At 43.7% G+C, this 15,443-nt stretch overlaps 1 protein-coding gene across 4 annotated transcripts in view; it reads left to right on the top strand.

The window, feature by feature from the left end:
* LOC126426407 (tenascin-like) overlaps positions 1-9,556 on the top strand; it is a 562,410-nt gene extending 552,854 nt beyond the window's left edge. For all 4 annotated transcript variants that reach the window (XM_050088324.1, XM_050088323.1, XM_050088325.1 and 1 more), the window contains one exon: positions 9,276-9,556. In XM_050088324.1, the coding sequence (XP_049944281.1) occupies positions 9,276-9,434 (159 nt within the window). In that variant the 3' untranslated portion in view covers positions 9,435-9,556. The remainder of the gene's footprint in view (positions 1-9,275) is intronic.
* Positions 9,557-15,443: the final 5,887 nt, after the last annotated feature.

The raw sequence follows: 15,443 nt of genomic DNA, 5'->3' as shown, positions 1-15,443 counted from the left end.
TTTATGAAGAAGTTCTTTGTTTTTCCCGGGTGAAACTGAAAATGACTTCTCTTCTTATCTCTCTTTTGTTTCGTAACAGAGGTATCGCGGAATGTTTGCAACCAGGTCTGACTGAGCAGGATGTCCTAGACATCCTGTCCCCCCAGACAGTTGGAACGTACATAGTCCCCCTGATCCAGCAGTTCCGAAGGATGGGGACTCAGATGATGATGATGACGATGAAGGGGGAAAACCAGACAATCTCAACCATCGGCAACTCCAGCCCAAAGCTTAAATTAAGTCTGATAGATTGAAAAAGAGAAGCAGATTTGAGAAATTCGGAAATAAGCAGAAAACCTGTATTTATACTTATGGTGCACTAACTTCTAAACTGGAACTTTTTCCTGACTGAAGCTCTTGCACATGTGTTGACAAGTGTAGTGGGGAGTTACTTTCTGATGATGATCTCATACAATTCCTAGTCGAAGGGTCAAACACCTGCACACTTTCTAAGAACTTCCCAAATTCTCACACAGCGTCTCAGGAAATAATGTGTTTCCTCGGCATCGTCATTCTAAATAGTTGTAACCCTCTCGTCAGTAAGCGGCTACACAGCGTTTCCAGTGTGGACACAAGGTACGAGCTTGTATGGAATTCGATGAGAAGGACAAATACTCAGATACCTACACTGTAGTGAAAGTAATAAATTTGCTGGAAAGGTCAAGTTGTGGTAAAACAGATCCTTTACTGACAGAGTAAGAGACAAATGTAATAAACTCTTTGTTTCTCAACATCAGCCTTGTGAGGAATAGATGATAAAATATTTTGAGAGACCCACTTGCTAGCAACTGATCAGGCGGAAACGATTTGAATACAAATTTTCGTTTGGTCCGCCACTTCTGGATGTTTTGTAAATTCTTCTTTTTATCAAGAAAAGTCGCCTAATGCAAAAGCAGAACAGTTTGCTAATGCTGCCACCTCACTCATTTAGATGTAGAAGATTTAACACTGGAAGTAAGGCTAGTGCCACAGAATTTCTTCTGGGGATTTGATGTTCTGACTTTTCCAGCAGAACCAGTTTATGGAGGGACGGGAACTATTAGAAAAAAACAGAGTTCTCAAATCTTGCCTCATTTCTCCAAAGGAAGAGCTAGCTAACGAAATGCGAATGGGATTTTTAAATCTTCATCTTACAAGGATGATGGCGTTATTGTAACAGAATGGGTGGAAAATTCAGCAGTTGCTGAAGCATCGACTTCTCATAGAGTAGAACATGTGTTATATTTAAAATGATACTCTGCACATGGGAAGAAGACAATTTCAGCACAACGTCCTCAAATTATGGCAGCCTATCATAATTATATGGGCGAGTGGGTATGATCCATGCTTCTAGATGCAGAATAAATATTGGGCAGGGAAAAGATACTGGCTTTTATTTTCTTGGCCGATTGACATACCGATAGATAATACCTGGCAGCTGATGGAAAGAACAGGAGCTGGGGCTGCTCAGCTTGAATTCAGAAGAGAGAATTTCAATGTCACAAAAAAAAATTAAAATATGCATCTAAGTGCCAAAGATCACATAATAGCTTTAATGCATTACTTACGTGTATCATAAGTCAATAAATTGCATAAAAGTAAAGTATTGTATTCTGAAAAATGCGAGCCTTTAAGGATTATAAAAGAAGAGAAAAATCGAAAGAAGATCGAAAGTCCAGTTGAAAAGCACTAGAAGCTCACGAAAACGTTCATCATCTTCACTGGCACACGTTATGAGGCATATAAACGTTTACTGATTAAATTCTGAGAGGATATATTTGAAAAAGAATCTGGCAACGTATTGCTTCCTCACATACATAGCTCATGAAATTACCATCATCAGAAAATGAAGGAAATCTGAACTTATGCGGAAACATACCGACATCCATTCTTCTGTATACCGTTCGGGAAGGAATCAGGAAAAGGGAAGCACGACAGTGGCATAGAAAGTTTCTCTGATCATGCACCAAATGGAGGCTTGTTGACTGCAGCTATTGCTTGACAAGTTCTGGGATAAGGTTGCAGGTAACTGTATGATGTTCTAATGTACACAGTTTCCCACTGATAACAAGATGGCAAAATAAATCCCGTTTGCGTTTCTTTGTTGAACATTTTGCTGACGAAACATAATTCTCCATCTATATAGCCCAATCTTCTTTATTTAATCAATCCCACAAGTGCAGTGTTTCTTGCTTTCTAAAAGTAATTTACACTACTGGCTATTAAAATTGCTACACCAAGAAGAAATTCAGATGATAAACGGGTATTCATTGGAGAAATATATTATACTAGACCTGACATGTGATTACCTTTTCACGCAATTTGGGTGCATAGATCCTGAGAAATCAGTACTAAGAACAACCACCTCCAGCTGTAATAACGACCCTGATACGCCTGGGCATTGAGTCAAACAGAGTTCGGATGGCGTGTACAGGTACAGCTGCCAATGCAGCTTCAACACGATACCACACGTCATCAAGAGTAGTGACTGGCGTATTGTGATGAGCCAGTTGCTCGGCCACCATTGACCAGACGTTTTCAGTTGGTGAGAGATCTGGAGAATGTGCTAGCCAGGGCAGCAGTCGAACACTTTCTGTATCCAGAAAGGCCCGTGCAGGACCTGCAACATGTGGTCGTGCATTATCCTGCTGAACTGTAGGGTTTTGCAGGGATCGAATGAATGGTAGAGCCACGGGTAGTAACACATCTGAAATGTAACGTCCACTGTTCAAAGAACCGTCAATGATAACAAGAGGTGACCGAGACGTGTAACCAAAAGCACCCCATACCATCACGCCGGGTGATACGCCAGTATCGCGATGACGAATACACGCTTCCAATGTGCGTTCACCGCGATGTCGCCAAACACGGATGCGACCATCGCAATGCTGTAAACAGAGCCTGGATTCATCCGAAAAAATGACGTTTTGTCATTCGTGCACCCAGGTTCTTCGTCGAGTACACCATCGCCGGCGCTCCTGTCTGTGATACAGCGTCAAGGGTAACCACAGCCGTGGTCTCCGTGCTGATAGTCCATGCTGCTGCAAACGTCGTCGAACTGTTCGTGCAAATGGTTGTTGTCTTGAAAACGTCCCTATCTGTTGACTCAGGGACCGAGACGTAGCTGCACGATCCGTTACTGCCATGCGGATAAGATGCCTGCCATCTCGACTGCCAGTGATGCGAGGCCGCTGGGCTCCAGCACGGCGTTCCGTATTACCCTCCTGAACCCACCGATTCCGTAATCTCCTAACAGTCATTGGGTCTCGACCAACGCGAGCAGCAATGTCGCGATAGGCTACAATCCGACCTTTATCAAAGTCGGAAACGTGATGGTACGCATTTCTCCTCCTTACACGAGGCATCACAACAACGTTTCACCAGGCAACAGCGATCAACTGCTGTTTGTGTATGTGAAATCGGTAGGAAGCTTTTATCATGTCAGCACGTTGTAGGTGTCGCCACCGTCGCCTACCTTGTGTGAATGCTCTGAAAATCTAATCATTTGCATATCACAGCATCTTCTACCTATCGGTTAAATTTCGCGTCTGTAGCACGTCATCTTCGTGGTGTAACAATTTTAATGGCCGCTACTGTTACATGTACACACGGTCAGTATGCAGAAAACCGACAAAGAGACTGGAGATAGAAGGAGAAAAGTCCTAGGAACATGTGTCCAGAAACTGACGGTGTTCGTGCAACGACAACAAATTGTCCGAAAACACAGTACAGAGCTGCATCGTATCCACGTCACAGTAGATGTTGAAAGTGGTTCCAACGCGATGCACGCATTCACACGTCGAATCATGGATTGCTGTACCGTTTGACACGTTCCAGCCTCTTTCCAAACTGCGTCATATGCGCTGTGAACATTCTGTTGAAGGGACTGCACATCAGGAACCGGTGCAGCATACACGACGCTTTTCAGATGGCCCCAGTGATAAAAAAAAAACAACCTGTCGGCTTTAAGTCCATTGATCTAGCAGGCGGTGCTGCAGGTTCTCTGTGTCCTATCCAGAGTCCGATGACGATGCTGTTGGGGTGTCGGTGAGCTGTAATGCGGACATGCGGTAGTGTTTTGTCACGCAGAAACCACATAACCTGTCATGTTGCCAAAGGCACATTTCGAAGAAGCCCAGGTACATTCCTCCATCGAGGCGTTGTGGAATAATAACTGGCCCAAGTATGTGTTCGCCTAGAATTCCTGTCAACACACTCAAGCTGAACCGATGCCGTTGGGATGACTATTATGCAGGTTGATGATGGCAGTTCTGCTAAAGGTTGCTTCATCAGTAAAGAGGACTGATGACAGAAAACCAATAATGGTGACGATCTGGTGCAAATCCATTGGGAAAATACTTCCTGTAGAGGGAAATCCATGCTGATAATCGTTCTGCTTGTCATAGGTCTACGTCTACATCTACATTTCGCAAGCCACACAGCGGTGTGTGGCGGAGGGCACTTTACGTGCCACTGTCGTTACCTCCCTTTCCTGTTCCAGCCGCGTATGGTTCGCGGGAAGAACGACTGCCGGAAAGCCTCCGTGCGCGCTCGACTCTCTCTAATTTTACATTCGTGATCTCCTTGGGAGGTATGAGTAGGGGGAAGCAATATATTCGATACCTCATCCAGAAACGCACCCTCTCGAAACCTGGACAGCAAGCTACACCGCGATGCAGAGCGCCTCTCTTGCTGAGTCTGCCACGCGAGTTTGCTAAACATCTCCGTAACGCTATCACGCTTACCAAATAACCCTGTGACGAAACGCACCGCTCTTCTTTGGATCTTTCTATCTCCTCTGTCAACCCGACCTGGTACGGATCCCACACTGATGAGCAATACTCAAATAGAGCCACCTCCTTTGTTGATGGACTACATTTTCTGAGGACTCTCCCAATGACTCTCAACCTGGCACCAGCCTTACCAACAACTAATTTTATATAATCATTCCACTTCAAATCGTTCCGATACATACTCCCAGATATTTTACAGAAGTAACTGCTACCAGTGTTTGTTCCGCTATCATATAATCGTACAATAAAGGATCCTTCTTTCTACGTATTCGCAATACGTTACAATTGTCTATGGTAAGGGTCAGTTGCCACTCCATGCACCAAGTGCCTATTCGCTGCAGATCTTCCTGCATTTCGCTACAATTTTCTAATGCTGCAACTTCTCTGTATACTACAGCATCATCAGCGAAAGGCCACATAGAACTTACGACACTATCTACTAGGTCATTTATATATACGGTGAAAAGCAATGGTCCCATAACACTACCCTGTGGCATGCCTGAGGTTGCTTTGACGTCTGTAGACGTCTCTCCATTGAGAACAACATGCTGTGTTCTGTTTGTTAAAAACTCTTCAATCCAGCCACACAGCGGGTCTGATATTCCGTAGGCTAGGTGATAGGGACAGTAGCGGTTGTCATTGAGGAAACCATGTTGTTGGGCCACTTGCCTGGAGCTTGTGCTAGAGTTCATCTCAATATCTTGTAGAACCCGGTCCTCCAAGTCTGGTGTATGCACAGTTTGCCGCCTCCCAGCATATTCGTCTGTCTGAAAGGACCTATGATCACACAAACGCCTAAAAGGCGCTTAAAATGTTGGTGCCTGCGAGGGTACTTGTTTTGGTACAGCTGTGCAGCCTGTCGACTGTTTCCACCTGATTTGCCATACACACACACCATCTCGGCCTGTTCCTGATATCAGTACCGGACCATCCTGGTGCTTACAGTGCCTTGCGTCAATCGGACAGTCTGCAACGCACAAGGAAGACAATTCCCATGGTCAGAGCAACTGCCATTCGTTAGCGCCGTGTACCATGGCAACAGTGGCTTTCCGGTCTCATGCTCATAGGATATTTTCCCTCTTTTCGAATCAGGCATCCATACTTGCCGGCTGTAGTTTTTATTAATGTTACCCTGTAGTGGAATGTCCTATTTTCTTTAAAATCATGATGTGAAAATCGATGATAAATATAACACCACCAAAGCACAAGAGTTGTCAGACATTACAAGAAGGCATTTTTTCCAAGTCTGGTAACTTGGTCTAGTGATATCTTTTTGTATAATGTACAACGACGGGACAAAACACGATGACTGTTGCTCAGCGCGATAGTGGATAGCGGCTGGCGGCTTTCTTAGTACATTATGCTGTTAGAAAACATACCGTTTATAAGTGGAGCTGGGAAGAATAAGCAATCGTCGAGTGATGATGTGGGCCATAGATATGGGAAATCCACTGACGTAAGTGACTTTGCCATATCAAAGATTGTCATGACCAGTCGCTGGGCAACGAGCATCTCAGAAATGAGGAAGCTACTGGGGTGGGTCACGCGTTTGCGAATCTACAGATATTGGTTGAAGGAAAGAGAAAGCTTGATGTTGGAAGTGCACGCCACTAAGATTTGAGGGTCGCCCACTCTGAAAATCATCTCACATGGTGATCAGTAGCAGATCTGACGACAGAGGGCAATGCTGGTGAAGGTGCACACTGATCAGCACACTCTACTGAACAAGGGGTTTTGCTGGGAACGACCTCTAAATGTTGTCACGTTGACCCAACAATATCATTCATTATATTTCATGTGCGAGTGAGATCATCGACATTGGACCTCAGATAAATGGAGACGTGTCATCAGGACAACTGAGTCACATATCTTCTCATACTAACTGGACCGTCAGGCCAAGATAAGCTATTATCCAGATTGCAGCTGCTTGAAGGGTGCACAGCACCACAGACGCAGGTCATTTGGGGCTGTATTATGCTATGCAGAACACACAGCTGGGATTGCACAGGAGGTGTGCTAGTAATCAAAGGCACTATGACAGCTATGGACTATGAGAACATTACTGTAGACCACCTGCTTCCCTTGCCACTCGACATCATACACAATCGCGATTAGCCGGCCGCGGTGGCCGAGCGGTTCTAGGCGCTTCAGTCCGGAACCGCTCGACTGCTGCGGTCGCAGGTTCGAATCCTGCCTCGGGCGTGGATGTGTGTGATGTCCTTAGGTTAGTTAGGTTTAAGTAGTTCTAAGTTCTAGGGGACTGATGACCTCAGATGTTAAGTCCCATAGTGCTCAGAGCCATTTGAACCATTTGAACAATCGCGATGACAATAAGTCAAGCACTGCATTACACTAGATTACTATTCTAAGACTACAATATGATCAGTCCATTATACCACACATATCCACATACACCTTGGAAGATGAGCTATGACTGTGCAGTTTGTGGATCGACTTAGTAGAGCCTACTCAGCAAGTGCTGGGAGTTCTGAATGGATGTATGCAGTCTGCCAGGAACAGAACTAATGATGAGAGAATTGGATTAACTTGATGGTTGTTCATTAATTCACCACCAAGTGAGTATATCGCAGTTACATGGCTTTACAATAAGCTCTCAACGATAGACAGCAGCCAGGTACCACATTTACCTTTCACACGAACGCTACGAAAGTCACAGACCACATCACACGTAGAAATTACACTCTCCTCAGTCTTTGTTTATAGCAACGTATTTTTACGTAAAGACACACTTAACAAATAACCATCTACTTCATAAACTTAAAATATCTCCACTATATAAACCTGAGCATACTGAAGTTATTTTGTCTATTCGCATAAGGGAGTTGGACACGAAATGTTGGGGAGATACAGCCTGACCACAAATTGAAAAGTGAGAGCTGCTGATGGTGCGGGAAGCCGACGTTCCTGGAAGAATGCTTCAGCCGCCGTGCGGGCTGGCAAGAATCAATTGTTCCTCTAGACTGTAGAGCAGTATACAGAGACTTACGGAGAGACTGTCGATATGTGTTAGTTGCGTTGGTACTGTTAGTAACTCATATCTGTATTCCATGCGATATGCGTTTGTAGCATTAGTGCTGTTAGTAACTCATATCTGTATTCCACGTCGATTAACACATTCTGTGGAAGGTAAGCAAGCCCACGCATGTCTGCGCACTGCATTGCCTGTTATTCATAAGGTGTACTGTGGTGAGTCTGCATAATCTTGTGAAACATCCTGCAGTTGCTTCTTGTGACATAGTGGGATAATGGCATGGGGAATAATAACATCGCACTTCAGTTTGCAGACCAATGATGGATGGAACTGTGTGACCACACTGCACTTCCACCAACCCTCCTCCCCAACCCCTCCACTCTGTTGCATCCCCAGAAAAAAATATATCCCTCAGTGTGGCTCTTCTGCACTTGTATATGGTACACAGTCTAATATTTCTTATTAATCCATTTCATTATACAGCACACACTAATTTTATACCATTCTAAAACTATTTTTGATAATCTGTGGTTCCTTCGTCATCGGGACAGCAGGAACGATAAGTCCTAGACTAAAACTGAATGGGACCTCTTTTGTAGGATATTTAACATAATGTAATTTTGTACTGGGAAAGATTTTCACTTCAAGAAACACATTAAAAAAGTGAACTTTAACTCCACCAACCCGAATTCTCACAACACACTGGTGAGGATTTTTAGTATTTCGTTCATGACACTCTACCCTTACCACTCTACAAAAATTTGCGACTACAAGAATTTTTCCAATATTCCTCCTTTTTTGGTCTTCTTTCACTGAGTGGATGACACCGATTATACTTTGACGTATTGAGCACCAAAATTAACCTGAGCTGCACCTGTGCAACACATCTGGGACACTATAGGGCATCAACTATACACACACAAACCAGAGCGGCTCATGGTTACACCGTCCACGTGACGTGTGGCAAGGCGTCTGCAAACCTACCAACGAATTCCTGAATTCATGCCACACAGCACTAGAGTTCTTCAAAGGTGGACAAACGTGATGTCAATCAGCTGATCACAGTTTTTTGCTTTATCAGCTTGTTATTGTAATATAAATTAAGTACAGTAAAACACACACTCCATTTCAAGAACGTGGAAAACGCATGAGTAGAAACTCAATATCACACACTTCACACTTTTCTTTCTTCAGTGTGTCATATAATTCGTGAGAAAACTGATAATTTTAGTTTAATTTTCCTTGCCTCATAATAACATAATGAGGAGTATATATTTTTTGTTATCAATTATTCCGCTATAAATAAAAAATCCAAGAATTATTGGGATACTTTAAGTATTTAATTTAAAAGTTTGTTTTTATACTTACATACTTTTACCATTGTCACTTATTTTGGTACTCTACAGACACTAGAATATCTCCAAAACAGTTCACACGTGAAATAAATTTAAGTGTATTTGCTTATATTTCAGGAAGAAGTAGAGAATCAATCTGTTGTCACATTCCATTTAAAAGAAATGGGATTTGTATCAACAGAAATTCAATTCCAGAAATATGCCCTTATATTGATTCAAGAATACATGGGAAACCGAAGTATGGACATTTTTATAACAGAGGAAACGGAAGTTTAAATGGAAGAGAGAAGAATTTAGCATCAGTGTTATAAGTCAAAAACATATTCTTGCTATATCGATGAAACTATAACATTTATATGTATCTTTAATTTGTGGATTAAAATAGTTGTTAAACAATCTTTCACCTTCATCCTATTATTCTTGCAGAAAATAAAATTTTTGAGAGAATTACCCTTTTATTATTCATTCATCCTTGGAATCCTGCTCACAGCACACTACTTTTGAATGGTTTCAGTGGTCAAGGGTATCACACAATAAAAACAGCCAACACAGTAGTGATATTCATAATAAGGAACATGAATGTAATGAATTTATGATTCTAAGTAAATCCACGTTGAAAATGTCAATATATGAAACTAAAAAGTGGAGTTCATCCAGCAATTAGACCTCAACTACACACTGAACATAAAAGGACGTCCACCAGGTGAATTCTACAGGCAGTAGAAGGCTGTGTTCATACATTTGGGGCAAAATTCTCTTCACAGCAGGACTGGGAAGGAACATATCAATGCAACAATAAATGTGACTGAACACTTATGTTTGCAAATGGTGGCGAGAGATACAGTAACCAAGCAGATATAATAACACAAAATAATCTGCATAATTGAGGAACTTTGTAATACATCAAGATCATTGTCACAGATGCATTTAAATTGTCAATAAATATCCCAGTAGATATAATTTGCATTACAATAGCTGTGCACTATAACCACTAGTGACGCTGCAACAGATGGCGATATGGCACGGCTGTCGAAGTACTGGATGTGCTACCCATTGGTGACAAGTGATGATAGGTTAGGCCTTCAATGCGGGACAACAGCGTGAGCAAGTGGTGGCACAACAGTCCAGTGATACACGCACGGCCAGTAGTGTGCCAGCAATTTTTGTGGTAGCAAAGCATGTGTACTGTGCATTGGATGGTTGGTAGCTCGGATGTGGCTGAGATTTGAGGCACGCTGGTGAGCAGCCTCTGAAGCCAAGGCCCTCTGTTGATACCCAGAAGTTAGTTGGTGTTACCCTGAGGTTTGACGGCTCTAGTTCAGGTCTTGGCAGCATCAGATGTAGGAGAGGTCTGTATGCCAGTGGCTAGCAAATGTAGCAGTTGGTTGAGGTTGGGTCACCCACTTCAGGTTATTGGCTGACCTGGAGTACTTTTTGGCATTAGCAGCAGTCAAAGACAATGCCCTGCTAATACTGGGCTGTCAATGTTTGTGACCAGTTTCCCAGCTTTTTTTGTGACTGATCCCACCTCAGACCATATATGGACTGAGGCAGGGTAATATAAGGTCACGGTATGAGGTTATTCAGCTCGCTACTGCAGCTGCCTCAGCAGTATTCTGATCTGGCAGTACGATTCTGCAAGTAGCGAGCTGGTCTGCCCAGCTACAGGCATGGACTGACAGACGGTGCAACTCTCTTCCTCTCTCAGAAGATCCAGTCCACTAGATCTCAGGCTGTTGCTAAATTTGTAAATTCGTTAGATCATACAGCATGTAGTTGGGGACACTAACGTCTACTTAAGTCGTAGTGGTGACCGACTCACTCAGTATCTGCTGCATTTGGGGTATGGTGGATGATTCTCTGCTGTAGATGGACAGAGACTTTACAGGTAAGGACCAGGATTACCTGAAGACGAGATTCCTGTCGTCGTGACTCAGTGCTGGTATCTTCTGAATGTGTTGAAACGTTTGCTCTGCGTTAGTTTGTCCCTTCTGTGCAATTATAATCTCATTCAGGGCGCTGGTAGCAACCGATTGACAAACACCTTCCCCTTTCACTGTCTCTGTTGTAGATACGAGGGTAATCCCAAAAGTAAGGTTTCCTATTTTTTTATAAGTACATAGACCTGTTTATTTGTACAGTGCTTTACATAAGTTTACAGCTTGAACATTTAGCTATTTTTCGACATAATCACCATGTCTGTCGATGCATTTTTGTAGACGCTGTGACAGTCTTTGTATGCCCGTGTCATACCAGGTTGCCGTCATGCTTTCACCTCGTCGTCGGAGCTGAAACGCTTTCCGGCCAGATGTTCTTTTAACCTAGGGAACAGGTGATAGTCACTGGGGGCCAAGCCAGAACTGTAGGGTGGGTGGGTGATTATGTTCCACTGAAACTGTTGCCGGAGAGCAACGTTTTGCCGAGCGATATATGGGCGAACATTGTAATGGAGAATGTGTACTCCCTTGTTCAACATTCCTCTTCTCCACTTCTGAATTGCCCGTTTGAGTTTTTTCAGTGTCAGCGTTAAGTGTGGGCCCAGCGCTTCAGCCACAGCGTCTACAAAAATGCGTCGACAGAAATGGTGATTATGTCGAAAAATAGCCATATTTTCAAGCAGTAAACTGATATAAACCATTGTAGAAATAAACAGGTCTATGTACTTATAAAGAAATAGGTGACCTTACTTTTGGGATTACCCTGGCATTTGCGGTAACTGTACCCAGATGACATACATAGTATACTCAGTGAAATCCTGCGCTCTGAAAATAGGATAGTGTGGAGAGTAAGGCCACCGGCATTCCTCCGCACCTGTCCCTCGTAGAAATAACTTCATATCACACATCTGAGACAGTCTGGATCTCCCTGGCGGGTATACCGGACGTCTCATTTATCTTGATCACCCTAAATAACTGTTTATCCAGATGCTAATTACAAAATGTTTCAAGCAAATGATCTTTATCCGTCGGGGGGACATCAATCAGCATGATTGCCTTCGTTGTAGCTTTGTTTTTTACAAAGATACGAACAACGGTATGACTTTTTTAATTAGCACCCTTAATTTTTTATTCGGTAATTCATTTTCTCTTCTAAAGACCTATTCAGAAATGTATCACAGTGTACCATTCACTGCAACACAACATTATTAATTACATAATACAACACTGACGTTGACGCTCCCAGTGCTTAATGCAAGTACTCGGCGTAATGGAACACATCCATGTGCTGGCGTTGACGGAGGAAAAATGTGAACATAAGTGGAATGCACGTCCGTCATTCCATCAATTACCATCAGTTGAAGGGTTGTGTGAGTAGAATGTACACCAACGAAGAGAAGGTAGAAATGGGGAATGTAAGTTAGCAGAACAGTAATTCCAGTACTGTTTTCTTATGTACGGGTACATTTAGTATAGTAGTTTAGTCCTGTTAAATACTGTTGTGTAGAGTAGGTATACAGCAAAGGCTGTCCTTCCTACAAACTACATGGATATAACGTTTCTTTTATTGTTGTTGTTGTTATTGTTGTTTAAAGTAGGCGAACTGCCACGCAGGCAGCGGAACTGTACAGAGAGCCATATCCTGACAAGAACCCACCTTCCCGACGGATGTTTTCTCGTCTTGTTCTACGCTTCAGGAAACGGGAAGTTTAACCCACGACAACGGAACCGTCGTAACACTCGCACAGACGAAGCTGCCGAAGTTCCTGTTCTCGCTTCCGTTGCTATGAATCCACATGTGTGCACACGACTGTTTGAACACCAGATTGGCATTCCTAAAACCAGTCTTACACGTCACCGGTTCCATCCTTACCATGTACACCTACATCAAGAATTGCATGGGAATGATTTACAGAATTGTGTACATTCTGTCAGTAGGCACAGCAGCAAATCCTCGCCAACTTCTTCTCCAATGTTCTGTTCACCGATAATGTTCCTTCTCAAACAAAGGACAGGTAAATACAAGGAAACCTCATTATTGGTCCAGCGAAAACCCATGATGGCTTAGACAGGTGGAACATCTGCGTCAACGGAGGGTTAACGACTGGTGCGAGATGCTTGGTACCACAATTATTGGCCCTTATTTCATCAATGGTAGTCCAAACGGCACAGCGTATGCCAACTTCCTCGACCAAATTCTTCCTCCTCTTCTGGATGAAGTGCCGCTAAGAACCAGAATGCTTATGTGGTATCAACACAATGGATGTCCAGCACATAATGCCTTGCGTGCTCGTCGCGTTCTGAAGCGAAGGTATCCTGCAAGATGGATTGGTCGAGGAGAAGCAATTACTTGGCCTGCTAGGTCTCCTGATTTACATCCTCTGGACTTTTTTCTTTGGGGATGCATTAAAGACGTTGTCTATCGCGATATAACAACAGTTCCAGAGGACATGCAGGAACGTATCGTGCTTGCTTGTAATTCTCTTCAGCAGGCAACACTGGAAGCAGTAAATAATTCTTCCATTCAACAAGTTCACCAGTGTATTGGTGTCCAGGGTCACCCCTTTGAGCATCTTTGAATGGTCTACTCCAGGGCAGTGGTACAGCAGAGTCAGTCAATTTTGTGTTATGTTTCTACTTGGTTTGCATTTATTTTCCGACAGCTCCAGCAAGTAGACGAGTTTCTAATCACGGGCTCCAAGTCAATGTTGTGCTATGTAATTAATAACGTTGTGTTTCAGTGAATGGATTCAGTGAATCATACCGCTGTTCATACCTCTGTAAAGAAACAAAGCTCCAACGTAGGAAATCATGCTGATTGATGTTCCACTGACGTCTAGAGAACATTTGCTTGAAACATTTTGTAATTTTCATCTGGACAACAGTTATTTAGAGTGTTCAAGGTAAATGGGACACCCTGTATAGTAATTTACTCTACTTTACATCGTCGCATTCCGTCTGCTGATAACTTTGTGACCAAGTACTGCTTTCTTTCTGCTCTACCATGAAATCAGTACGTGGTAAAAGCACACTCAGTCACCTGCTACAATCTCTTGCACGGTCACTTACTCTGGAGTCTTGTAATTTACCAATTAGCTGAAACCATTTGCGTTTTTACAGGATTGGGAGGAGTCCCTTATTTGTCCGACTTTCTCTTATAACACATTTCATTTCTCCTTCTATTTATGGTCATACCATCTGAGCCTTGGTAAAAAAAAGAAAAAAAAATCTATTTGAAGAGCGCGCTGCAGCGCGTTGTGTGAAGTAGTCGCCCTCCATTTCTGGCGGTGGCGCCGCTGCGGTAATCGCAGCTTTTGTGTCTCCCTCTGGTGGCAAAGCGGACAGGTTGCCTGTTCACGTGCATTTAATGGGTGCTATGAACTCGGTAGAGGGGTTAGTCGGAGTGAGGCTAGGTCAGTCTGGCGTCACCAGATGCTGGTCTGTCTCTCGTTTGCATTTGTGCGGCTGTTAGTGTCTGTCTGTCGTCGGAGTGCTAGTACGTCTGTCGTCTGGATAAAACTTTAAAGCAAGAAAATGGGAGTCTTGCCACTCCGCCAGTAAGAGAACTCAGCGAGTGGTCGCCCGGTCGGGGCTGAGTTCCTGCATCTGAGCCTGGCGTTAGGCCGCCAGTCTGGTCGAGTTGCTCGTTCAATGGTCATTGGCGGTTGGATCGGTCGGATGGTCGGTCGCGCAGTGAGACACAAGGTGACTTTGTCCGCCTTGAGCGTCGGTGCATGTGAGGTCCCCACGTGAGTCCAGTGGGCAGCGCCGTATAGAAAGGGGTAATGCGTTCGCGGTTCACACGAGAGCAACAGGAGCGAAACCACGATATCGGGCCGGCCGGGGCGAGCTGCGACGCCGTGAGACGGGAGAGCGGCGCGCCTTCCTGCGTCCGTTGAAGCGGCTGGCAGCGGATGGTTCGGGAGAGCGTTGGGGGTGCTGCGCCAGGTCTTCGCCAGATATCGCAGTTTATTAGAAAAGTGATTGGAGATATGTTGTTTCATTTACTTCTTAAATTCTACTTGTTTTCTTAGTGAGGTCACCAGCCGCTTTGTTTTGGGGTCGTCCCACCATTCTTCTCTGTTTGCCCACTCATGGGAAGGTTGTTACTTGTTAATTGGGTGGTCCGTTTTTCCCTTGTGGAATTGGGGAGGTTTAGAGTACTCTGCGGTTCGGGTTGTTTAGTAAACGGTTTCATTTTTGTCACTGTTGACAAGAAGAGAGAAAATCATGCGAATAGAAGTTATCCTACTAACGTCAGTGAAATACTTCTAGCATTATACTACATCAAACTGTAAACTGAAATAAGTTACCAGTAAAGGTTTTGTAGTCATTTTCATTAGTCTCC

This window comes from Schistocerca serialis, chromosome 11 (assembly GCF_023864345.2).
Source record: "Schistocerca serialis cubense isolate TAMUIC-IGC-003099 chromosome 11, iqSchSeri2.2, whole genome shotgun sequence".
NCBI classification, from domain to species: domain Eukaryota; kingdom Metazoa; phylum Arthropoda; class Insecta; order Orthoptera; family Acrididae; genus Schistocerca; species Schistocerca serialis.
This window is presented reverse-complemented; position numbering and strand designations above follow the sequence as displayed.